A 24,864-nucleotide genomic window follows, 5' to 3' on the forward strand; every position below is an offset into this window, starting at 1 on the left:
GAGACCCGGAGTCATGCTCTGGGGACCTGGGTTCGAATCCTGCCATGGCAGATGGTGAAATTTGAATTCAATAAAAAAGATCTAGTATTAAAAGTCTAAAGGTGACTATGAAACTATTGTCAACTGTCAGAAAAACCCCTCTGGTTCATTAATGTCCTTTAGGGAAGGAAATCTGTCGTCCTTACCTGGTCTGGCCTACATGTGACTCCGGATCCACAGCAATGTGGTCGACTCTTAAATGCCTCAAGGATGGGCAATAAATTTCCAAATAAATAAAAAAACAAACTGCTGAGACAATTGTAGGAATGATTCACGAGGCAGTGAAATATTCATTCGGCAATGTTAAAAATCTCAAGGTTGTTTTGGAGCAAACAGAGAAACTCATTCCAGGAATGACTGCGACGAGCTATTTATCTGGAATGTATTCCATCCAGAGGAATGACTGAAACTGGGTGTTATTATCCTGGAATTGATCCACATGTAGGTCAACTAACACCTGGTGGATTCTTGGTGTGGCTTACCTTCTGGAAAGTTCCTTCAGTGACTCAGCATTTGCATCATCTGATCTGATTTTCCCCCCTCCCCCTGAAAGAGTCAACGAAAATGCTGGCTCCTGCCTGGTATCTGTGCAGAGGCACGTGCATTCTGGACACCACCTAGTGTGTGATTCATTATGTAAATACACCCTCTCCATTCTGGCTATGCTACGACAGACACAGTATTGACATTGAATTGGGCAGAAGCGTTGCATCGCAGAAGTAGTTTGAGCATGAATAAGAAGCTGCTTCGTCAATCATGAGAGGTAATGCGTGGCAATCAATGGCTGGCCGAAATGGCAAAAGATTCCTGTCGGATTCTTTCTGGGTTTTTTTCATTTAGTCACAGTTAATGCAATTACCCACTGACCCATCGAGACGGCTTTCAACATCCTTGCTATTTGCAAAAAGAATCCAGGTGTTATGGAAGAAGCACTCAAAAGACTTTTCAACTCAGTTTAGCATTTTGAAGATGATTGGGAGATGGAGATGATTGTGTATGGGTTATGATTGCAAGGGTGAGTACAAATCAACAGGAAAATGTGTTTTTGTCAGTAACATTTTCTGTTACAAAATCCAGTTCCCACATTGAAAATAAAAATCAATAAACCGTGACAATTGGCAATTATATCGCACATTTAACATAGAAAACATCCTATGACATACAAAATGATCAAAGAAAACTAAATGGGCAAAGGATCTGTCACCTGAACAATTGGGAGAGAGAGAGTTAGGAAGCATGACTAAAAACTTGGCTGAGATATTGAATTGAGCAAACTTCTAATAGGTAGATGGAGAAAAGGAGGGAAGGAGGGCTTTTTATTACAGTACTGCTTCAATAACCACTCAACGCTCTGGCACCAGCAATGGGACAAAGATAGGTGAGATACACAAACGGCCTGGGTTGAAGGGTGTAAGGAAAAGGATAAAGCTACAGGAAGTTATGATGCTAGACAGAGTTAGGATGTAAAAGGAGTTTGAAGACAAGAAACATGATCTTAAATTTAATGTGTTTAGTTACAGGGAACCCAGGTAGGTCAGAGAGGACTGTGGTATAGGGGCTGGTTTAGCACAGTGGGCTAAACAGCTGGCTTGTAATGCAAGGCCAGCAGCGTGGGTTCAATTCCCGTACCAGCCTCCCCGAACAGGCGCCGGAATGTGGCGACTAGGGGCTTTTCACAGTAACTTCATTGAAGCCTACTTGTGACAATAAGCTATTATTATTATTAAAGTTAAATATAATTTCACAAACTATGATTGGACATTCATTCAAAAATTAGATTAAAACTGATTAAATCAGTTAAAACGGATTAAAACTGGGCCTTTTGATGACTTCCGGTGGCGGCATGGAGAGAGAGGTCGCTTATTTGGTAGCTCCCGCTCGTGGTGGACCTTTCCCCCCCGACTTATGGGGGATTTGATCGGTAAAATTGGAGACTGGTGAGGTAGAGGAGAGGAATCCCCCACCAGCTTATAGAGTCGTGGACCAGAAGTGGTCTACAAAGGAGAGATTGTTGGGCAAAGAAGGGAGTGAAGTCTGCAGCACAGGAAAACATGGCGGAGGCTCAGGGACTGGGACTGCCGGCCCAGTGGCCAACAGAGCAGCTGGTGGAATTCCTCCAGGAGCGTTTCGCCAAGCAAAGGCAGGAGTACCTGGACCCGATTAAGACGGGGATTGACCGGTTGGAGCAAAGATTGGACGCCCAGGGCCAGGCGATCCAGAAGGTGGAAGAGGCAGTGACTGAGCACGATGACCAACTAGCCGCGATGACGGCAGAGATGGAGCTGTCGAGGGACCATCAGAAAAGACTGCAGGAGAAGGTGGAGGATATGGTGAACAGGTCGCGCAGGCAGAACCTGAGGATTGTTGGCCTCCCGGAGGGCATTGAGGGATTGGACACAGGGACATACGTGGCGTGTATGTTCGAGAAGCTGCTGGGGGTAGGTGTGTTTACTCGACCCTTGGAGGTTTGCGAGGAAGCACAGAGCGTTTGCGAGGAAGCCGCGGACGAATGAGCCGCCGAGGGCGATGGTGGTACGAATGCACCGGTTCCAGGATAAGGAACAGATCTTGAGGTGGGTCAGGCAGACTAGGAGTTGTTCATGGGAAAATAACGAGCTGCGCATTTACCAGGACTTGGGTTTGGAACTGGCCAAAAGAAGAACGAGTGTCAACAAAGTTAAAATGGCCCTCTTCAAGAAGGGGGTGAAGTTCGGCATGTTGTACCCAGCTCGTATGTGGGTCACTTACGAAGGTAAAGAACTTTCTTTTGGATCGCAGGATGAGGCAATTAACTTTTTTTAAGGACAGGGGACTGGCAGGTGATGAAGGACATTGAAGTTGGGGGCGAGTAATTCTGTGCCTATGCTGCTAAAATTTTGTTTCTTTTTGGGCTGTGAATGTAGTATTTTTGTACCAATTTTTGGGCCGTTGCTCAGTTTTGTACGTGGGTTAACTTTGTTCTTGGACGAGCTAGCTCACGGAAGCGCAGTGGGGGGGCGAGCAGTTGACTAGTTTGGCATGGGTGGTTGGGATTGATGTTTTGTTAGTGGTGGGGGGGGGTAAATTGTTCTGTTGACAGGGGAGGGACTGTCGTTGGGAGACAAATTGGAGGCCGGTGACGGTGAGCACCCGAGGGCGGGCCTGAGGAGATGCGGGACGCGAGTTGGAGGCTGGCCTAGGAAGGGTGATGGTTGATCGGCATGGGTCAGGCGAGAGGGCTGAATGGGCCGGTGAAGAGGGCTCGCGTGTGCATGCATTTGAGGAGGTTGAAGGCGGACGTGGCAGTGCTACAGGAGACACACCTGAGGGTAGTGGATCAGATGAAGCTGAGGAAGGGGTGGGTCGGGCAGGTATTTCATTCGGGGCTAGACTCTAAAACTAGGGGACTCAGGGGGTAAGTGTATCATGGTGAGTGGGAAGCTGGACGGGATGCCGGTGGTATTAGTGAATATTTACGCACCAAATTGGGACAACGCGGAGTTTATGAGGTGGGTGTTGGGGAAGATTCCGGACCTGGACTCACATAGATTGATCATGGGGGAACTTCAATACGGTAATACATCCGAGGTTGGATCGGTCGAGCACGAGGACAGGGAGGGTGCCAGCCGCGGCGGAGGAGTTAAGGAGTTTATGGAACGGTGGGTGGTCGACCCGTGGAGGTTCGGACGGCCAAGAACGAAGGAGTTTTCCTTTTACTCCCATGATCACAAAGTATACTCCCAGATTGATTTTTTCATTTTGAACAGGGCTTTGCTGGCGGAGGTGATGGATGCAGAGTACTCGGCGATTGTTGAGTCGGACCATGCCCCACACTGGGTGGACTTACGGGTGAACAAGGGGGGGTCAGTGCCCGCAATGGAGACTGGATGTAGGACTGTTAGCAGATGAGGGGGTATGCGGCGGGTGAGGGAGGCCATCCAGAACTATTTGGAGATAAATAATATGGGGGAAGTTTCTGCAGCAACTATATGGGAAGCGCTGAAGGCAGTGGTTAGGGGGGAGTTAATTTCGATAGGGCTCATAGGGAGAAGGTGGAGCGGGCAGAGATGGATAGGTTGGTTGGGGAGATACTCCAGGTGGACAGAAGGTATTTTGAAGCCCCGGAGGTGGGGTTGTTGAAGGAGCAGCAGAAGCTGCAGATGGAGTTTGGTCTGATATCCACAGGGAAGTTGAGGAAGGTGGTATACGAGTATGGTGAGAATGCCAGTAGAATGCCAGCACACCAGCTAAGGAAAAGGGAGGTGGCCAGAGATATAGGAAGAGTGAAGGACAGAGGGGGGAACACAGGGCGCGATTCTCCGAAATGGAGACAAAGTCCTGACGCCGGAGTGAAAACCGGAGTGTTTCACTCCAGCGTCGGAGCCCGCTCCCAGCCCCCTATTCCCCCGCCCCCGGGGGGCTAGGAGCGGCGTCGCGTATTTTACGCGCGCTGGGCCTTGGCGCCGCGTCAATGACGTGGACGGCATCGCGTAAATGACGTCACCCGTGCATGCACGGTTGCCATCCTCCCCGAGGCCGCCCCGCAAGAAGATGGCGGATGGATCTTGCGGGGCGGCGGAGGAAAGGAGGTCCTCCTTTAGAGAGGCCGGCCCGCGATTGGTGGGCACTGATCGCGGGCCAGACCCCTTCAGATCCCCCCCCCCCCCCCGGTGCAGGAACCCCCCCAGCGTTCCCGCGCAGTTCCCGCCGGCAGCGACCAGGTGTGGACGGAGCCTGCGGGAACCTGGCGTGTTGGGGCGGCCGCTCGGCCCATCCGGGCCAGAGAATCGCCGCTCACCTTTTGCAAACGGCGAGCGCCGATTCTCCGAGCGGCCAGGCGTGATTCTCGCGGCGCTGGTTTGGGGGTGGATGGGAGAATCGCGTGCGGGTGTCCCGCTGAGGTGGAGGGGATGAGGCGGTTTTTGGAAGGGCTGGAGTTTCCGAAGGTGAAGGAAGGGTTCGTGGAGGGGTTGGGAGCCCTGATCAGGATTGTAGAAATAGTAGAGGGATTGGAGGCCATGCAGTCAGGTAAGGCCCTGGGACCGGACGGCTACCCAGTGGAATTTTACAAAACGTTTTCTGGGACGCTGGGCCTGCTGCTGGTGAGGGCATTTGATGAGGTAAGGGAGAGGGGTGTCCTTCTCCCAACAATGTCACAGGCTTTGATTTCATTGATCCTGAAGCGGGAGGAGGACTCAGAGCAATGTGGGTCATATAGACCAATCTCCCTACTGAATGTCGATGCCAAATTGCTGGCCACAATTCTGCCTCAAGGATAGAGGACTGTGTTCCGGGGGTGATAGGGGAAGACCAGGCAGGGTTTGTTAAAGGCAGGCAGCTAACGGCCAATGTTAGAAGGTAATCATGATGCCCTCCGAAAGGAGGGGGGGGGGCCTTCGACCCGTTGGAATGGATTTATTTGTGGGAGGTCTCGGTGGCGAGTGTGCGGACAAACCGGGTGAGTTTGGACTACTTTAGACTACACCGGGGGACAAGGCAAGGATGACCCCTCTCCCCACTGCTGTTTGCCTTGGCTATAGAGCCATTGGCGATGGCGCTGAGAGCGTCAAAGGACGAGGGGGCAGGAGGGGAGACTGGGGGAGTTGCCGTTTAAAGTGGTGGGAGGGAGCTTTCGCTACTTGGGTATTGAGGATGCACGAGGATGGGAGCAGCTACATAAGTTCAATCTGGCCTGTTTGGTTGAACAAATGAAGGAGGACTTTCGGAGGTGGGACATGCTCCCGTTGTCACTGACGGGGAGGGTACAGACCGTAAAAATGACGGTCCTCCCGAGATTTTTGCAGTGCCTCTCTATTTTTATACCAAAGGCCTTTTTTAAGCAGGTGAATAGGGTAATATCTGGGTTTGTGTGGGCGGGTAAAACCCCGGGAGTAAAGTACTGTTGGAGCAGAGCCGGGGGGACCTCCGGGATGTCCGCTGGCACTGCCGAACTTTCGGAACTACTACTGGGCGGCAAATATAGCCATGATTAGGAAGTGAGTAGTGGGGGAGGGGTCGGTGTGGGAGCGGGTGGAGGCGGCCTCATGTAAGGGCACAAGTTTGGCAGCATTGGTAACAGCTTCTCTGTCATTCTCACCGGCCCAGTACTCCACAAGCCCGGTGGTAGTGGCGGCTCTGAGAGTCTGGGAGCAGTAGCGGAAGCATATGGGGGCGGAGGGCGCGTCGGTGTGGGCTCCAATTTGTGGTAATCTCCAGTTTGTTCCGGAGAAGATGGATGGAGGGGTTTCGGAGGTGGCAGAGAGCAGGGATTGAGAGGCTGGGGGATTTATCTATTGATGGGAGCTTTCCCTGTTTGGAGGAGGAGTTTGAATTGCCGGGAGAGAATGGGTCTCGGTATCTGAAGGCAAGGGATTTTACGCAAAGGCAGGTTTTGACCTTTCCGCTTCTACCACTGCTGGGGATACAGGAAAAAGTAGTTTCTAGAATGGGGGTGGGGGAGGGCAAGGTATCGAGAATCTCTCAAGAACTTATGGAATGGGAGGAAACCCAGATAGGTGAGATAAACATAAATGGGAAGATGAATTGGGTAAGGAGTTAGAGGCGGGTCTGTGGGAGGAGGCTCTGACCAGAGTCAACATGTCCTCATCATGTGCCAGGCTCAGCCTGATACAACTCAAGGTGGTTCACCGGGCACACATGACGGTGGCCCGGATGAGCAGGTTTTTTGGGGTGGGGGACAGATGTGTGTGGTGTGCAGGGGAGCCCGCAAACCATGTCCACATGTTTTGGGCATGCCCGAAGCCGAGGGGATTCTGGCAGGGATTTGCTGATGTCATGTCCACGGTACTAAAAACAAGGGTGGTGCCGAGTCCAGAGGTGGCGATCTTTGGAGTGTCGGAAGACCAGGGGCGAGAGAGGCTGGTGTTTTGGCCTTTGCCTCCTTGGTAGCCCGGAGACAGATATTGCTAGCATGAGGGACTCAAAAGCCCGCGAAATCAGGGGTATAGGTTAGCGACATGCTGGGTTTCTCAGACTTAAGAAAATTAAGTTCGCCCTGAAAGGATCAACGTTAGGGTTCGACGGAGGTGGCAGTCGTTCATCGACTTCAAGAAAATTAAACTGTCAGCAGATTCAACAAGGGCGGGGGGGGGGGGGGGGGGGGGGGGGGGGGGGGGAGATGGAGGGATGTGTTACGCACTGAACTATGTTTACATTTGTATATTTTATTGTTATAAAACCATAAATGCCTTAATAAAATGTTTTTTAAGTCATTCTATCACACAGCTACAATACAGCTTTGATGCCACAAGAGTCTCGATGAATCTCACTGCCATTTGTCATGGTGCAAATATACTGTCAAATTAAGACTAGTTAATTTCAACTAGCAATTGCCCTCTGCGGAAGAATGGAGGAGGTGGCAAATGATACTTCTTTGGTATCAAATGGATCCCAAAATGACATGCCTTATAATGGAAAAGTGGAACGGACTCTAACTTCCGTGGTAGACTCAATAACCAGGTACCTGAGCCAGGCAGGTTCACAAGGGACAGCTGATGACTGCTAATCAGCCACGCTGAGTTCAGGAGGGTTGAACCCTACACCATGGCTGATATTTTTCTCACTTGGCTGAAAAAGCTCCTGAACATTCCAACAGGTCGGAGTGTCCTGGCTGGCATCGCAGCAGGACTCTCACCCGTGTTCTGTGCAGTATTAACTTGATTAATTCCAGTATTAACTCCAGTATTAAACAGAATTAACTCCAGTAAATACAGGTTTCTTAAGTTATGGCTCTTGCTGTGTTTCGCCAGTTTCGGCCTAAACTCCAGACTTGAGATAAGTGAGGTTTTCCTCTATGAGGGAGAGAGTGTACGCTTCATCAGATAAACAGAAATTCCATACGCATGGCTTCCTCAATAGCCAGATTTGGAGATTTTTGAGCACACTTTTCGCGTGTCAGATACCCAGCTGATCAGAGAAAAGTCTTTCACACCAAAATGCGCAGTAGTTAGGGCGGCGCAGTGGCTAGCACTGCTGCCTTACGGCACCGAGGACCCAGGTTCGATCCCGGCCCCGGGTCACTGTCCGTGTGGAGTTTGCACATTCTCCCAGTGTCTGCGTGGGTTTCACCCCCACAACCCAAAAAGATGTGCCGGGTGGATGAATTGGCCACGCTAAATTTGCCCCTTAATTGGAAAACAAAGAATTGGGTACTCCTATTTTAAAAATAAAAATAAAATATGCAGAAGTCACTGGGGACTCCTGCTTAACAGATTTCTGAGACCTCACTTAACAGCATAGGACAATTATCAAATTTGGTAAAGATCTTTAGAACTCCAATGTTATTTACATAAATTTGTTTAGCTTGGAAAATAAACATTTTTTAAACTAAGAAAATCAGTGGACTGAAAAGCACATTTGACTTATTTTGTAAAAGTTTGATCGCACATTCAGGGGAGAGAGAGAAGAAAGAATTTATAAGCAAGTGCTATGTGTGTACCCAGGCATCTCTTTGGTTAAGAATCAAATCAGTTTTAACTAATAATTCTTAAACAAAAGACAGCCTCCAAAGCCTGCAAGTCAGATACCGATTGTTTAGTACGGTTCTTTACACCAGAACACGATGAATGAAAGCTGCATCTGAAACAATGAAGGTATTCCTACAGTACAGTTAACATGTTGAAAGTGCACATTCCTGCCATATCACCCACAGCCTTTCTTTCACCAGTTTCTCCGTTGGGTTTTGAGCAATGTTCAGCATTTTCTAAAGTATAAATGCGCAAAGTTGAAATGTTACGTGCCTACCTTTAATTGAACACAGATGTTGTCAAGCAGGGAACTGAGCGCGGTGCGGTCATGTTGGCCCTTTTTACACGGTACACCATTTGATAGGGCGTTTAAGCTTTAATCTAATCTCTTCCTGTTCGCTCTACCTAAACAGGATTGCCCACATTACAGCTGCATTCCTCACTCTGTAACCTACAATACTTACTGGCAGCCAGCAGGGACACTCACGTCAATTAAACATCGTCTCACACATGCATGGCTAACAGTCCGAGGCTTGACTGATCAATTTTAAATGCAAGAAAGCTCTGGATGTTACAATAAGTCTAGAGCAAAGGGGAAGGAGAAACCAAGTCCTCTTCCTCTACAACTTGCTCCCCAGCTCCTGTACTCTCTTACCCAAATTACTGTAAGTCGCACTGCTAATGCTTTCGTCAGCAGATTCACTGCCCGTGTCTTTATCGTCCTGAGATCCTGTGGTGACCAGCATCAAAGTCATCGTACCAGGTGTCTCTTGGTTCACTAATGCTGATCTTTGAACTTCTGATACTTGTGGTGGCATGTCTTCAACGGTCATCTCACCCGGAAGGCTGCTGAATAAAATACAGGTTTTCCTTCAGCTTTCATAATTCATTAAATGTTCACATATAATTCTTGGTCTAACAAAACAGTGGTATTTATCTTGAACACTGCACTCCAAAAAATTTCCTTAGTTTTAACTCAACCATTGTTGGAAAAAAAAAAATGCACAACTCAGGTACAGTTAAGCAGATGTTGAAATTTATTAAGCAAAGACTTGCAAGAACTTGTTTGTTCAAGGATCCCTGGGCGATTTTAGCTTCATTTTACAGTCTCTTCAATTAATCTTGTTCCAAGGTACAATCCAGCAGAACAGGTTTCTTTAAAATCTTGTGATTTACCCTCATTTAGCCATAAAGTCCTAATTTGAAATCCACCATTTATTACAGTTTCTACAGGGCGCCATAGCTCAACAAAGGTTTATACTTAACTAAGGTGTGTCCCAATTGATAACTACAAAACCATTTGGCGGTTACACAACATTTGGTCAAAGTGCCAACAATTTAAACTAAAGTTCTCCTTGTGTTCTTAAACCCCGAAGAACACTTTTTTAAAGACCATTCCTGGGATAATTTATTCCTTTTTTCTTCAGCTACTTATTTAGGAATCGATTTGAAATTGTTCAGTGCAAATGGAATTAAGTTTCAGATCAGCAGAACTACGGCAAAAGGTACCAAGTTTGCTCCTGCATTATGCTCCCCCTGCCTTAAAACAGAATTTGCAACTGTTAACTTACCTACTCAAGTCACTGACACAACTTCCCATTGAAACAAATGTTTTGAATTTGTTTCTCAACTTCATAAACATGTTTTGAAAGCAGCTGATTAACCCGAGCTCTAAAGTTCTGCACAGTGATATCATCAGCCAGACCTGCCTATCGAAGGTTGAAAATCTGCCAGCATTCTCTACCTGTCGTATTTTGAGGTCACTAACTGAGTCAGACTTATTAACACTTACAGAGCTGCTGTGCTCAATTTAATTTCTAGAGGCTCCTATTCAGTACAGTTAGAGAATAAGACAAAGTATGTGTCCATACCTAACTAGGAAGCGCAATTCCTGAAATCCTACTTTTAAGTATGATTGCAGGAACATTGAAAACATTTTTCCAACTGCAGCCAAACGTTTTTTGCCAGCTTTCAGTTATGTACAAAAACAAGTGTGCCTTCTAGAATTGTTCCCGAATTCTCAATAAGCAAATACAAAAGAAAATTTACCACAAAGTAAATTGTCTTTTGTTCCCTATTATATTGCAAGTTGTTTTCTTAACTACCCATGTCTCTCTCCATTGTACTCCTTTTCCCCTCTCTACCCCCATCCAACTCACTACAAGCTCCCCCAGTTTGTCCCCCTAGCTTTGTCAAAAAGTCTCCAGATTCAAAACGTTATCTCTGTTCCCTTTCCACAGATGCTGTTAGACCTGCTGTGATTGTCCAGCATTCTGTTTTTGTGGTTAGCACTGCTGCCTCACGGTGCCGAGGACCCAGGTTCGATCCCGGCCACAGGTCAGTGGCCGTGTGGGGTTTGCACATCCTCCCAGTGTCGGCGTGGGTCCCACCCCCACAAACCTAAAAGAAGTGTATGGTAGGTGGATTGGCCACGCTAAATTGCCCCTTAATTGGGGGAAAAGAAAAGAATTGGGTACTCAAAATTTATTTTTCAAAAGTCATTCTCTGTTTTTGTTTCAGATTCCAGCATTCGCAGTAATTTGCTTTTATCCCAAGTTGTGGAATGGGTATACAAGAAAGAAACAGGCTACATGATCCATGGCCTAGAACTGCTGTTGAGCACATTGGGTGATTGATATTTCACACACTGTTCAATTGGGTAGAGGTGGGGAGGGTAGATTAAGTACTCCATCTCTTACCGTCTGCCTTTTCAGATAGCTGAGCAGAGAATAAGAGGGGCAAAGCTGTCATTTATTACTCTGGACTATTTTCCAGGGGTCTCTCCTGAAAAGAGATGTGATATGCCCATGGCTAAAGTTTGCCAATAGTCCACAGAATCCCTACAGTGCTGGAGGTGGCCATTCAGCCCATCAAGTCTGCACCAACTCTCCAAAAGAGCACTCTACCTAGGCCCACTCCCCTCCCTATCCCCGTAACCCCACGCATTGATCATGGCCAATCCTCCTAACCTGCACATCGTTAAGACTGTGGGAGGAAACTGGAGCACCCAGAGGAAACCCACGCAGACACGGGGAGAAACTGCAAACTCCACACAGACAGTCACCCAAGGCCGGAATCGAACCCCGGGTCCCTGGTGCTGTGAGGCAGCAGTGCTAACCACTGTGCTACCCCAAATTGAAACTCTATGATGAATGGGTCACACACCTGACTGAGCTGGAACTCACAAGGATATATACTAAAGAGGCATCACCTTTAGGAGGGGAATGGAAAGATTTGGGTGGCAATATAATTTTGAAGTAGGAAACAAAGTAAGCGTACTACAGTTTCACAAATCTACAATAAGCTAACTTCACTTCCCCATGCACTGGTAATCTGTAGAAAGAACAAGGAACAATACAGCACAGGAACAGGCCCTTCGGCCCTCGAAGCCTGTGCCGACCATGGTACCTGCCTAAACTAAAATAGTATTTACTGACAGGGTCCGTATCCTTCCATTCCCACCCTATTCATATATTTGTCCAGATTCCCCCTAAATGCTGATATCGTATCTGCCCCACCACCTCCCCAGGCAGCGCATTCCATATATTTACCACCCTCGTGTAAAAAAACCTTGCCTCGCACATCTGTTCTAAATTTTTCCCCATGTACTTTAAACCTATGTCCCCTTAGTACTTGACTCTCCTACCCTAGGAAAGGGCTATCCACTCTGTCCATGCCACTCAATCTTGTAGACCTCTATCAGATCGCCTCTCAACCTCCGTGGTTCCAGTGAGAACAAACCAAGTTTGTTGAACCTCTCCTCATAGCTAATGCCCTCCATACCAGGCAACCTAGTAAACCGCTTCTGAACGCTCTCCAAAGCATCCAAATCCTTCTGGTAGTTTTGTGACCAGAATTGTACACAATATTCCAAATGAGGCCTAACTAAGGTCTTGTACAGCTGCAACATAACTTGCCAATTTTTATATTCAATGCCCCGACCGATGAAGGCCAGCATGGCGTATGCCTTCTTGACCACCTTATCCACATGCATTGCCACTTTCAGTGATCGGTGGACATGCACACCCAGATCTCTCTGCCTGCCAGTACTCGCAAGAGTTCGACCATTTATTGTGCAATTCCTACATAAATTGGATCTTCCAAAGTGCATTACCTCACACTTGTCCGGATTAATCTCCATCTGCCATTTCTCCATCCAAGACTCCAACCTTTTTATATCCTGCTGTATCCTCTGACAATCTTCTTCACTATCCGCAATTCCAACAATTTCTGTGTCGTCTGTGAATTTACTAATCAGACCAGCTACATTTTCTTCCAAATCATTTATATACACCACGAATAACAAAGGCCCCAGAACTGATCCCTGTGGAACGCCGCTAGTCAGCCTTCCATTCAGAAAAGCATCCTTCTACTGCTACCCTCTGTCTTCTGTGCCCAAGCCAGATCTGTATCCAACTTGCCAGCTCTCCTCTGATCCCATATGACTTCACCTTTTGTATCAGTCTACCATGAGGTACCTTGTCAAGGGCAGAAATAGTAAGAAGTCTTACAACACCAGGTTAAAGTCCAACAGGTTTGTTTCAAATGCTAGCTTTCGGAGCACTGCTCCTTCATCCGCATCCGAGGAAGGAGCAGTGCTCCAAAAGCTAGCATTTGAAACAAACCTGCTGGACTTTAACCTGGTGTTGTAAGACTTCTTACTGTGCTCACCCCAGTCCAACGCCGGCATCTCCACATCAAAGGCAGAAATGTTGCAGGTAATATTTATTCCACAGAATTCCTGACACTCTGCGGTTTAAAACTTCACAACTAATGAATTACTGGCGAAAAATAGGCAAGCAATAGAGACTGTTGCAGCAGAAAAACAGATCTTACAATGTTGGAAAGTTACAAGCGATAGAACAAATTACAACTCTAACACATCCCAAAGCACTTTACAACCAATGGAGTGCATTCGAAGCACAGCCACTCTGTTATAATTTAGGAAATATGTCAGCTTAATTTGTGCAGGGGAAGTTCCCACAAGCAGCAATGGGATAAACGACTGAATGCAGTGTTAATGTAACCCTACTTGTGACAATAATAATGATTATTATCTGCTTTAGTGATACTGACTGAAGGATGAATATTGGCATAAATATTACAGGACAAAGTCCCCTGCCCTTCTTAAAATACCCCATAGAACTATTAAATGTCTACCCTAGAAGGCAGACTAGGCCTCGGTTTAACACCTACAGCACCTCCAACAGTGCAGGATCCCTCAGAAGTGCCGGCTTCAATTGTTCGCCCATTTCTGGAGTGGGGACTGAACCCACAACCTACTGCGTCAAAGGGGAGGGTTGTGTGAATGAGTCCAGGCTGACACGTCTGTGTTGTGAACAAAGGAATCATATAGTTGTTATCCTACAACTTTTCAGGCTATTTTGAAAGGCACAACTCAGGTCAGGGCTTAGTGCAGGAGTGCACTTTGCTCCATTCTCAGTGGATCATCCGGATTTTGGTATCTTCCATTTTACTGCCACTTCTCTCAGCCGAGGTGTCAACATGCCACAAATAAAACAGGGAAGTTGAGAAACAGTGTACGTCGCATATGTAATTAACAAAAAATCTGAACTAATAGTGGTTTACAATTACCCATCAACAAAACTGACTAACCACAGTCAAGATTTCAGTTGATCATTATTATAATTAATATGTACGAAGCTATTCAGCTTCCAACCACACAGAATATTCCCACTAAACTGCATAAGTGCATGCCGATGCAGCAGTCTGGGGGGCACTGCGCAGGTCTTGCTCTGCGATAAATACCATGTGCCGCACCACTGAAAGAAATTGAAAACAACCACCTTCTGAAAAAACTGGGCATGCACAAAAACTATATTTTAAAGCAAAATTTGGCCACGCACAATATATACTTAAGTATCCATTATGAGAATGGAGTGTAATGTTACCAAATCGTGAAAGCTACTGAATCACCACAAATGTGATTCCAGATGATGATTGACATACAAATCATTTTTTCATTCAAAATACTTATTGCGCTCCTCTTCCCTCGCCACTATTTCACAATATATAGGACAGGTTCATTTTAATATTGCTCATACTTACTTCAGCAATAGGAAGTCACACAGACAGACAGTAAGTTGCATGTGGATTCATCCAAGTCGAGTTCTTTAAAATTTTGGTGGATTTTAAAGTTTGCAGGTATAACATGCAACTTGCTAATCAGCTGGATGCATACAATGAGCACCTAGCTTTAGCTTAATCTCAGGTTATGCTTCAAACACATTTGAAAAATTGAACTCCAAATCGTCAGTTGATTCGCATTCGCTAATTTTTACTTTTCCACACCTGCAGCATCAGGTCATCAGCGAGGTGTTAATATTGATATTGATTCGCTCACTGTTTCCTAGTGACAGAGACAGTCAGACAATATAGTCATTCTGAATCGCCTGATGTCACCACAACAACGCATGGAGGTTAAAAACAATGAGGTCAACACTAGATCTTCCCCGGTCGACAGGTTTAAAGGGCCCGTTGTCGAGGTGTGACAGGGGTAAGAGGGGCAAATTTGTTTCAAGGTCTTGGTCTCATTTAAATAGAACCAATGAGCCACCCCAAAGCAGCTTGGCATATCTGGTGCAATATTGGGACTCCCACAAAAAGGTTAGTCCAGAAATGAGGGTCAAGGAAACTTGGGAGTGGCAACAGACCAGGTTATCTTTGGAGCCCAGAGGAACCCTTGCTCAACAATAATTTGCATCTAAATAACACCTTTAACAAAACAAAAGATCCCAAGGCATTCCACAAGAGCATTATCAGATCAAAAACTTTGACACTAAGCCTCTTTGGGGAAACGTTTGGTCAAAGTGGTAGGTTTTAATAAACGTCACAAAGGATCGTCGGGTTAGGGTAAAGGCCCTGCAAGCATTTTAAAACAAGGATGAGATTTTTCAATTTTAAACAAGGGGGAAAAGAATGAAACTGATGCTCAATTCAAAAGAGCATTAATGTACATTTAAAATTGCATTGTGCAACCAATAATATATTAATACAATAATCAGATGGGAACTTTACTTGCCACAAATAGTTTATTTTTTCCTGGTTTCCCAGAATCCTCACATTTCCCAGCAATATATTTACTTGCTGGATTAGTGGGATTGTCCAAACCCCTGGCAGCCTTGGCAGTTCAGGTGCACAGAGGTGGGCAGGCTCGATACTGGGACTCTCAATAGTTCACACTAATTCCCTGGCAGTCTAGGAACACTTTTGCACTGGCCTGTAGAATCATTTTTTTGCTGATTCGATAGATTTGGGTCATGAAAATCGGAGCTAGTTTATAAAGGCATTGTTTCTTTCTTGCAGGCTCGATGCTGCTTTGTGGGGTGGCAGCATTGCTGCCTCGCACAGCCAGGGAACAGAGTAAAATTCCGGCCTTGGATCACTGTCTGTGAGGAGTTTGTACTTTCTCCCCGTATCTGCATGGCTTTCCTCAGGGTGCTCCAGTTTCCTCCCACAGTCCAAAGATGTGCAGGTTAGGTGGGGTTATGGGGATAGGGGAGTGGGCCTGGATAGGGAACTCTTTCAGAGGGACGGTGCAGACCTGATGGGCTGAATGGCCTCCTTCTGCACAGTAGGAATTCTAAGCTTCATGTGTTTTTTTAAAAACTCAGATTTTCGACGAATCATTTCACAAGGCTGTGAAAACGTCACCAAAGAAATTTTCACCATTCTCTTGGTGCGACAGAAACAATATTGACTAATTTCTAAAAACATTTTGAGGTTGTTAGAAATGCCTTCCAACTCATTGTATCCTATCCCAAATTTCAGGCTCAAATTTGTTCAAGATTACAGTGTACATGGTGTATCCAAGCTTATATAGGCCCCTGGGAGCCTGAGCTCTCATGCTGTATTGCTGGTGTAAATGTTTTGAGAGCGGACACTTCTGCCAAGTATGTTCCTGATTTAGAAGATAAAATGCAAGAGGGGTCTGGAAATGCTAGGTCCACACATATTACAGTTTAGGGAGGTGAGAGCAGAGGCTCTGCTTTAGATAAAATCATGAGAGAAGTGATGATGCCAAAGAACTGAGGGACAGCTAACATGAATCTAATATACTAAAAAGGAAGCTAGCCTTGTGTCTGTGTGGGTCTCACCCCCACAACCCAAAAGATGTGCTGGTTAGGTGGATTGGCCACGCTAAATTGCCCCTTAATTGGAAAACAAATAATTGGATACTCTAAATTGTAAAAAAGAGGAAGCTGGAACAAGTCCAAGGGACAGCCGACCAACGAGGTTAACCTCAATGGTAGGAAATTTCAAAACAAATTTTAGAGTACCCAATTCTTTTTTTTCTCCAATTAAAGGGCAATTTAGCGTGGCCAATCCACCTACCCTGCACATCTTTGGGTTGTGGGGTTCAGGCCCAGGAAGACACTGGGAGAATGTGCAAACTCCAAATGGACAGTGACCCAGAGCCGGGATCGAACCTGGGACCTGAAAATGAAAAATGAAATGAAAATCACTTATTGTCACAAGTGGGCTTCAAATGAAGTTACTGCGAAAAGCCCCTAGTCGCCACATTCCGGCGCCTGTTCGGGGAGGCTGGTACGGGAATTGAACCGTGCTGCTGGCCCGTCTTGGTCTGCTTTCAAAGCCAGTGATTTAGCCCTGTGCTAAACCAGCCCCTACTGCCGGAGGCTGCAGTGCTAACCACTGCGCCACCCTGCTGCCCAATGGTAGAAAAGTTAAGGAAATCCTTGCTCTAAGAAGTAGAAAAACAACCAGTCATCAGCCTGTTCCAAGACCTGTTTGAGGCCATCAGTGACTAGGAAGGGACGGGAAGGAGGAGAGGAAGAGAAGGAAAAGCACACGCAAGAGAAAAGAGCTGGGGGAGGAGGGGGGAAGGGACCCCAAGGGAAGCACAAAATGAAGCATGGGGACAGGCCACGTAGCCCCCCCCCCCCCCCCCCCCCCCCCACTCCTCTCAACAATAAATAATAAAATCTAAAAGCCCCAGCAGAAAGAAGCGGAGTACAGTACGTGGCGCCCAGGGCAGACGGCAACACTCAGGGACTAAACTACCAGAGAGGGAAGGGGAGGGAGGGGGGGAAATCTCATGTTAAAACTGTTGCAAATGAAACCAGATACACTTGAGCTGTTACTCTGTAAAAACTGGGAAATAGCAATAAAAATACCTTTTGAACAAAAGTAGAAAAACAACTAGAAACGGAAAATAAAGAGCAATCACAGACTGCAAAAGAAGTCATGCTTGACCAACCTTTGAAGAATTAACAGAAAGGGTAGATAAGGGTTATGCAATATATTTGGATTTGGATTTTCGAAAAGGCCTCCTGACTAAAGTAGGAATATGTGGAATGAGGAGGTAAATAGCAGAAAGGATAGAAAGCTGGCTCCAAACAGAAAACAGAAAGTAGGGATATTATAATAATAATCTTTATTGTCACAAGTAGGCTTACATTAACACTGCAATGAAGTTACTGTGAAAATCCCTAGTTGCTACACTCCGCTACATTCCGGCGCCTGTTCGGGTACACAAGAGGGCGAATTCAGAATGTCCAATTCACCTCACAGCACGTCTTTTGGGACTTGTGGCAGGAAACGGGAGCACCCGGAGGAAACCCACACAGACACGGGGAGAAAGTGCAGACTCTGCACAGATAGTGACCCACGACGGGAATCGAACCTGGGACCCTGGAGCTGTGAAGCAACAGTGCTAACCGCTGTGCTGAAAAGGTAGTTAGTTACTCAGACTGGTAAAGTCAGTCCAATTATAAAATTTGCGGCTGATATAAAATTGAGGGAAGGACTGAGACAAAATTGGCGTGCAATTACAAAAGTAATTCAGCAAAGGTAAACATGAGGCGCTGCATTTTGATAGGAGGCTGCATGCGACTAAAAAAATAAGTAGCTAAATGGGGCAGCAGGACAGAGGGATATAGAGGTACAGATACACAAATTGCTGCAACAAGGAATAGTAGAGGCAAAAGCATAGATGAATTTAAAGGCGAAGCGAGGTGAGCACATAATGGAGAAAATAATATCAAGATTTGCTGATGGGGTTAGATGAGGGAGGGGAGGGGGACTATAAACTCCGGCATAGATCTGTTGGCCAAATAGCCGAGTTTCTGTGCTGTAAATACTTTGTTCAACTTTGTAAAGACAAAGGTCTTTTGGTCCATCATGCTTACTGCCTCCAAAAGATCAAATACAATTTGTAAGATACACTTTCTCCAATTTCCTAAATAAGGCCAAAAAGTAAAACCTCAGAGCAATTGTAAAATTCCTTCCTGACCCTGAACAAAGCCGAGACTACCCCAATATTAATTCATCCTCAATCACAGATTCCCCCAGCCATGCTAGATACCACCTTCAAAAGATGGGGGCGGGACGGGGCACACTGACGGTCGGGGACTTCTACGTAGGGTGCAGACTGGCGATACTGGACGAACTGACAAGGAAGTGGAAACTAGCAAGAGGACAGGAATTGAGACACCTCCAAATAAAGCACTTCCTCCGCAAAGAGACAGTAGGGTACCCCAGGGCCCTAGAAAGCACACTACTAGAGGACCTGATAGGTACAAGCAGCGAGAAGGGGGGGGGGGGGGGGGGGGGGGGGGGGGGGGGGGGGGCCCACGTGGGAGAATATACGGACAGCTACTGGACAGAGCCTGAATACCACTGATCGGGACCAGACAGAAATGGGAGGACGAACTGGGGACAGAGGTAGGATGAGGACTCTGGAGAGAAGCACTGAGCAGGGTGAGCTCCACCTCCTCCTGCGCAAGGCTAAGCCTAATGCAGCTCAAAGTGGTGCAAAGAGCGCACCCGGCCAGAACCCGAATGAGCAGGTTCTTCCCGGAGGTGGAAGACAAATGTTAACTGTGCCCGAGGGGCCCGGCCAGCCACACCCACATGTTTTTTCATAGATCATAGAATTTACATGCAGAAGGAGGCCATTCGGCCCATCGAGTCTGTACCAGCTCTTGGAAAGAGCACCCTACCCAAGGTCAACACTTCCGCCATATCCCCATAACCCAGTAACCCCACCCAACACTAAGGGCAATTTTGGACACGAAGGGCAATTTAACATGGCCAATCCACCTAACCTGCACATCTTTGGACTGTGGGAGGAAACCGGAGCACCCGGAGGAAACCCACGCAGACACGGGGAGAACGTGCAGACTCCGCACAGACAGTGACCCGAGCCGGAATCGAACCTGGGACCCTGGAGCTGTGAAGCAATTGTGCTATCCACAATGCTACCGTGCTACCCCAGGTAGCATTGGCTTGCCCCAAGTTTTGGGCTTGCCCCAAGCTTGCTGGGTTCTGGACAGCCTTCTCCAAGGCAATGTCCAAGGTTGTGGGGGGGGGTGAGGGTGAAGCCATGCCCAATAGTGGCAATCTTCGGGATATTGGAGCAGCCAGAGCTACACATGGGGAAGGGGGCCAACGCCCTCGCTTCCCTAATCGCACGCCGGAGAATCCTGCTCGGCTGGCAATCAGCAGCACCACCACGGCTGCAGACTGGCTCACTGGCCTCTCGGAATTTCTCCACCTGGAGAACAAAAAAACAAAGAACAAAGAAATGTACAGCACAGGAACAGGCCCTTCGGCCCTCCAAGCCCGTGCCGACCATACTGCCCGACTAAACTACAATCTTCTACACTTCCTGGGTCCGTATCCTTCTATTCCCATCCTATTCATATATTTGTCAAGATGTCCCTTAAATGTCCCTATCGTCCCTGCTTCCACTACCTCCTCCGGTAGTGAGTTCCAGGCACCCACTACCCTCTGCGTAAAAAACTTGCCTCGTACATCTACTCTAAACCTTGTCCCTCTCACCTTAAACCTATGCCCCCTAGTAATTGACCCCTCTACCCTGGGGAAAAGCCTCTGACTATCCACTCTGTCTATGCCCCTCATAATTTTGTATACCTCTATCAGGTCGCCCCTCAACCTCCTTTGTTCCAGTGAGAACAAACCAAGTTTATTCAATCGCTCCTCATAGCTTATGCCCTCCATACCAGGCAACATTCTGGTAAATCTCTTCTGCACCCTCTCTAAAGCCTCCACATCCTTCTGGTAGTGTGGCGACCAGAATTGAACACTATACTCCAAGTGTGGCCTAACTAAGGTTCTATACAGCTGCAACATGACTTGCCAATTCTTATACTCAATGCCCCGGCCAATGAAGGCAAGCATGCCGTATGCCTTCTTGGCTACCTTCTCCACCTGTGTTGCCCCTTTCAATGACCTGTGGACCTGTACTCCTAGATCTCTTTGACTTTCAATACTCTTGAGGGTTCTACCATTCACTGTATATTCCCTACCTGCATTAGCCCTTCCAAAATACATTACCTCACATTTGTCCGGATTAAACTCCATCTGCCATCTCTCCGCCCAAGTCTCCAGACAATCTAAATCCTGCTGTATCCTCAGACAGTCCTCATCGCTATCCGCAATTCCACCAACCTTTGTGTCGTCTGCAAACTTACTAATCAGACCAGTTACATTTTCCTCCAAATCATTTATATATACTACAAAGAGCAAAGGTCCCAGCACTGATCCCTGTGGAACACCACTGGTCACAGCCCTCCAATTAGAAAAGCATCCCTCCATTGCTACCCTCTGCCTTCTATGGCCTAGCCAGTTCTGTATCCACCTTGCCAGTTCACCCCTGATCCCGTGTGACTTCACCTTTTGTACTAGTCTACCATGAGGGACCTTGTCAAAGGCCTTACTGAAGTCCATATAGACAACATCTACTGCCCTACCTGCATCAATCATCTTAGTGACCTCCTCGAAAAACTCTATCAAGTTAGTGAGACACGACCTCCCCTTCACAAAACCGTGCTGCCTCTCACTAATACGTCCATTTGCTTCCAAATGGGAGTAGATCCTGTCTCGAAGAATTCTCTCCAGTAATTTCCCTACCACTGAAGTAAGGCTCACCGGCCTTAGAAGATTAAGTACACCACCAGAGGGTCAGATGAAGTCTTCCTGGATACTTGGGGGCAGTTCGCCAGCATGTTTGAGACCAGCAACGAGGAGTAAGCCAGGAAAAAAAAAAGGTAAAGAAACAAACGACTGCGCAACCGGGGGGGGGGGGGGGGGGCCACAAGAGACGAGGAAGGGTGGTGAAACCAATGGGGGAGGGAGAGGGGGGGTGGGGCGAGGAGGAAGGGGGGGTATCATAGACCGATCCAGAGGGCAGCAAAATGTACATACAGTTAGTCACAAGAAGGACAAAACAAACCTCTCTGTAAAATAAAGCAAATTAGCGCGGGCAGGAAAAAATGTACATAAGTAACAATGGTTTATAAATCTGAGAAAAGCCAATAAAAAGATTTTTTTTTTAAAAATATTAATTCATCCTGAATTGCTGTATTACACAGGTTAAATTCGAAATTGGCACAGAGCCCTCGATGTTCATGCCATACATGTTCACAACCAGCTTTGCAATGAAACAGTAATCAGATTAGTCAAAATTTTGGAAACCACCTCATGGTCTTAAAGAACGAGCAGTGAACACTCTCAAGTTCCCGTCTCGCAATGTCATGAATGCGAACTCCGGTAATTCATTCTTGGGCTTTACTGGAGAAGAGTTGCACAATGTCACTGGGAGGGGAGCGACACAATTGTCTGCTTCCAGTTTGCCTCCACTCAACAGCTTCAGAGAACAGGCCAAAGAAATAACAGTTGATGAGATCATACAATTATCTTTTACAATTTGGGATTGTATTTAGTATCAGCCAACTGAAAATATCTTTTGTTCAAAAGTAGACATCAGTGGTTAACAATGTAATTAAATTCTGCGATCATCATCAAACTAACCTCTTTTCCTTTGGGGATGCAATGTAATTTCTTTTATTCATTTACAGGGTGTGTACATCACCATTTGGGTCAGCATTTATTGCCCATCTCTAATTGCCCTTGAGACAGTGATGGCGAGCTGCCTGCTTGAGCCACTACAGTCCCGGAGGTACAGGCACACCTGCTGTTAGGGAGTGGATTCCAGGATTTTGACCCAGCGAAGTCCATGTCTAAATGCAGCAAGACCTGGACAATATCCAGGCTTGGGCTGACAAGTGGCAAGTAACGTTCGTGCCACACAAGTGCCAGGTAATGCCCATCTCCAACAATAGAGTGTCTAACCATTGACATTGAATGAGATTACCATCGCTGAATTCCCCTGCTATCGACATCCTGGGGATCACCATTAACCAGAAACTGAACTGAATAAGCCATATAAATAATGTCGCTACAAGAGGTCAGAGGCTAGGAATCCTGCAGCGATTGACTCCCCAAAGTCTAACCAACATCTTCAAGGCACAAATCAGGAGTGTAATTGAATACTCTCCACTTGCCTGGATGAGTGCAGCTCCAACATCACTCAAGAAGCTCGACACCCAGGATAAAATAGCCCGCTTGATTGTTACCGCTTCTACAAATATTCGCTCCCACTGATGAACAGTGGCAGCATTGCGCACTATCTATAAAATACACTGCAGGAACGTACCAAGGGTCCTTAGGCAGTACCTTCCAAACGCACAATTGCGATCATCTAGACGGTAAAGTCGCCATAGTCCTGGATCACCACAGGCTTCTTTCCCCTTTGAGGGGGAGAGCTGACTGGTGGTGATTTCATCTGAGGAACACCACACCTCATGTGAGGGGCAAGATTGAGGGGACAAGATGAATAACTTCAGCTGATACGAGAATTTAACCCGCACTGCTGGCTTCGCTCTGCATCATGAACCAGCTGTCTAGCCAAACAAGCTGAACTAACCACCAGCCGACTCCCATCTAGGACACGGGCAGCAAATACCTGGAAACACCACCAGCAAGTTCCCTGCTAACTCACTCAACCATCCTGACTTGGAACTTGATATCAAGGGAGTCGCTCTCACCTCTGGATTTCAGATCTTCGGTCCATGTTTGAACCAAGGCAAGAATGGGTTCAGGAGCTGAGTGACCCTGGCGGAACTCAACTGAGCTTCTGTGGGAAGGTTATTGCGAAGCAAGTGCCACTTGATAGCTCCCTTCCATCACATTACTAATGATCAAGAGTAATGGTACTGCTTGTGTGGATCCCAAAGATATCCCTGAGCCTTGCCCCAACCAAGGACCAAGAACAGTGGCCAGAGGCCCAGGCTAATGCTCTGTGGACACAGGTTCAAATCCCACCATGGTAGAGGGTGGAATTGGAATTCAATTAATAAATTGGGAACATAAAAGTTAGTCTCAGTAGTGGTAACCATGACCAACATGTTTTTTCGCGCAATTAAAGAAATGCATCTATGCAGCTTTTTAATGAGTGAACTACAGACAAGAAATATGCAGTTCAATGGGGTTGAAAAAAAATAAACAAGCTCAATTAACTAGATGACATTTTTAAATTGCACTAAACTATAAATTTCAGTTATAAAAGTTAAGCAGTTATATATATATATTATATATATATAGTGGCTGTGGGAATTTTTTTAACCTATAAACTTTTATAGGCTATGTTTATTTGACAGTTTCAATCGGTTTTCATGGGAACATGAAAATTTGAGTAAATAAATGTGACCATAGCACTTCAACACGTTTAAAACATCATGAAGCCTGCATAGGAACGCGATCAAATAAAATAAATTAACACAGAGCCAATGCTGACGACTTTAATACAGGTGCCCAAAACTTGTTGTGGGTTTTTTTAAGGAGTGTCTTATAGAAGGTGCACTGGCAGAGGTTCAAGGAGGAAATTCAAGAGCTTAAATACTAGTTGGTTGCTGGCACAGCCACCTGTGGTGTGGTATAGGTAGTTAGGGATGAACAAGAGGCTACAATTGGCCAATTGGAGGTTTTCTAGACTGGAGGTTGTGACAGAGATAGGAATAGGCGAGGCCATGAAGGGATTTGAAACGGAGCACGAGAATAGGGATTTGAAACGGAGCACGAGAATTTTCAAACTGTAACGCTGTCAGACCTGAGCCTCATAGGTGAACGAGCAGGGGGAACATGGGTGAACAGAGCTTGGTGGGGCTTAGGAGATGAGCTGAAGTTTATGGAGGGTGGAAATGGGAGGTCAGCCAGGAAAGCATTGAAATAGGAAATTCAGAAAGTAACAAAAGCACGGGTGTGATTTCAGCATCCGGAATGATATTTTCACAGCAACCACTGCTGTTTTTCATTTTTACAAGAGTACTCTAAGTTCCAACATGTCCGGGCATTGAAAATTCCATCCATTCCTGCAGAATATCTTTCACTATAAAATAGTCTGTGCAGAAAGTTTCTGTTATACTAGCAGCAAATACAGGCATGCCTTACACATTCTTATAACTTGCAAAAATCAATAGAAACAAGCATTTTTTTTTAAATGGCTCACTGCAAA

The 24,864-nt window shown here is 46.5% G+C and overlaps 1 protein-coding gene across 5 annotated transcripts in view; it reads right to left on the reverse strand.

The window, feature by feature from the left end:
* Positions 1–24,864, reverse strand: part of peak1 (pseudopodium-enriched atypical kinase 1) — a 281,748-nt gene that overhangs the window by 49,805 nt on the left and 207,079 nt on the right. For 4 of the 5 annotated variants that reach the window (XM_072492773.1, XM_072492772.1, XM_072492776.1 and 1 more), the window contains one exon: positions 9,160–9,353. In XM_072492773.1, coding sequence (XP_072348874.1) covers positions 9,160–9,353 — 194 coding nt within the window. The remainder of the gene's footprint in view (positions 1–9,159; positions 9,354–24,864) is intronic. The other variant, XM_072492775.1, reaches the window with a different exon arrangement.

This window comes from Scyliorhinus torazame, chromosome 30, assembly GCF_047496885.1.
Source record: "Scyliorhinus torazame isolate Kashiwa2021f chromosome 30, sScyTor2.1, whole genome shotgun sequence".
NCBI classification, from domain to species: Eukaryota; Metazoa; Chordata; class Chondrichthyes; order Carcharhiniformes; family Scyliorhinidae; genus Scyliorhinus; species Scyliorhinus torazame.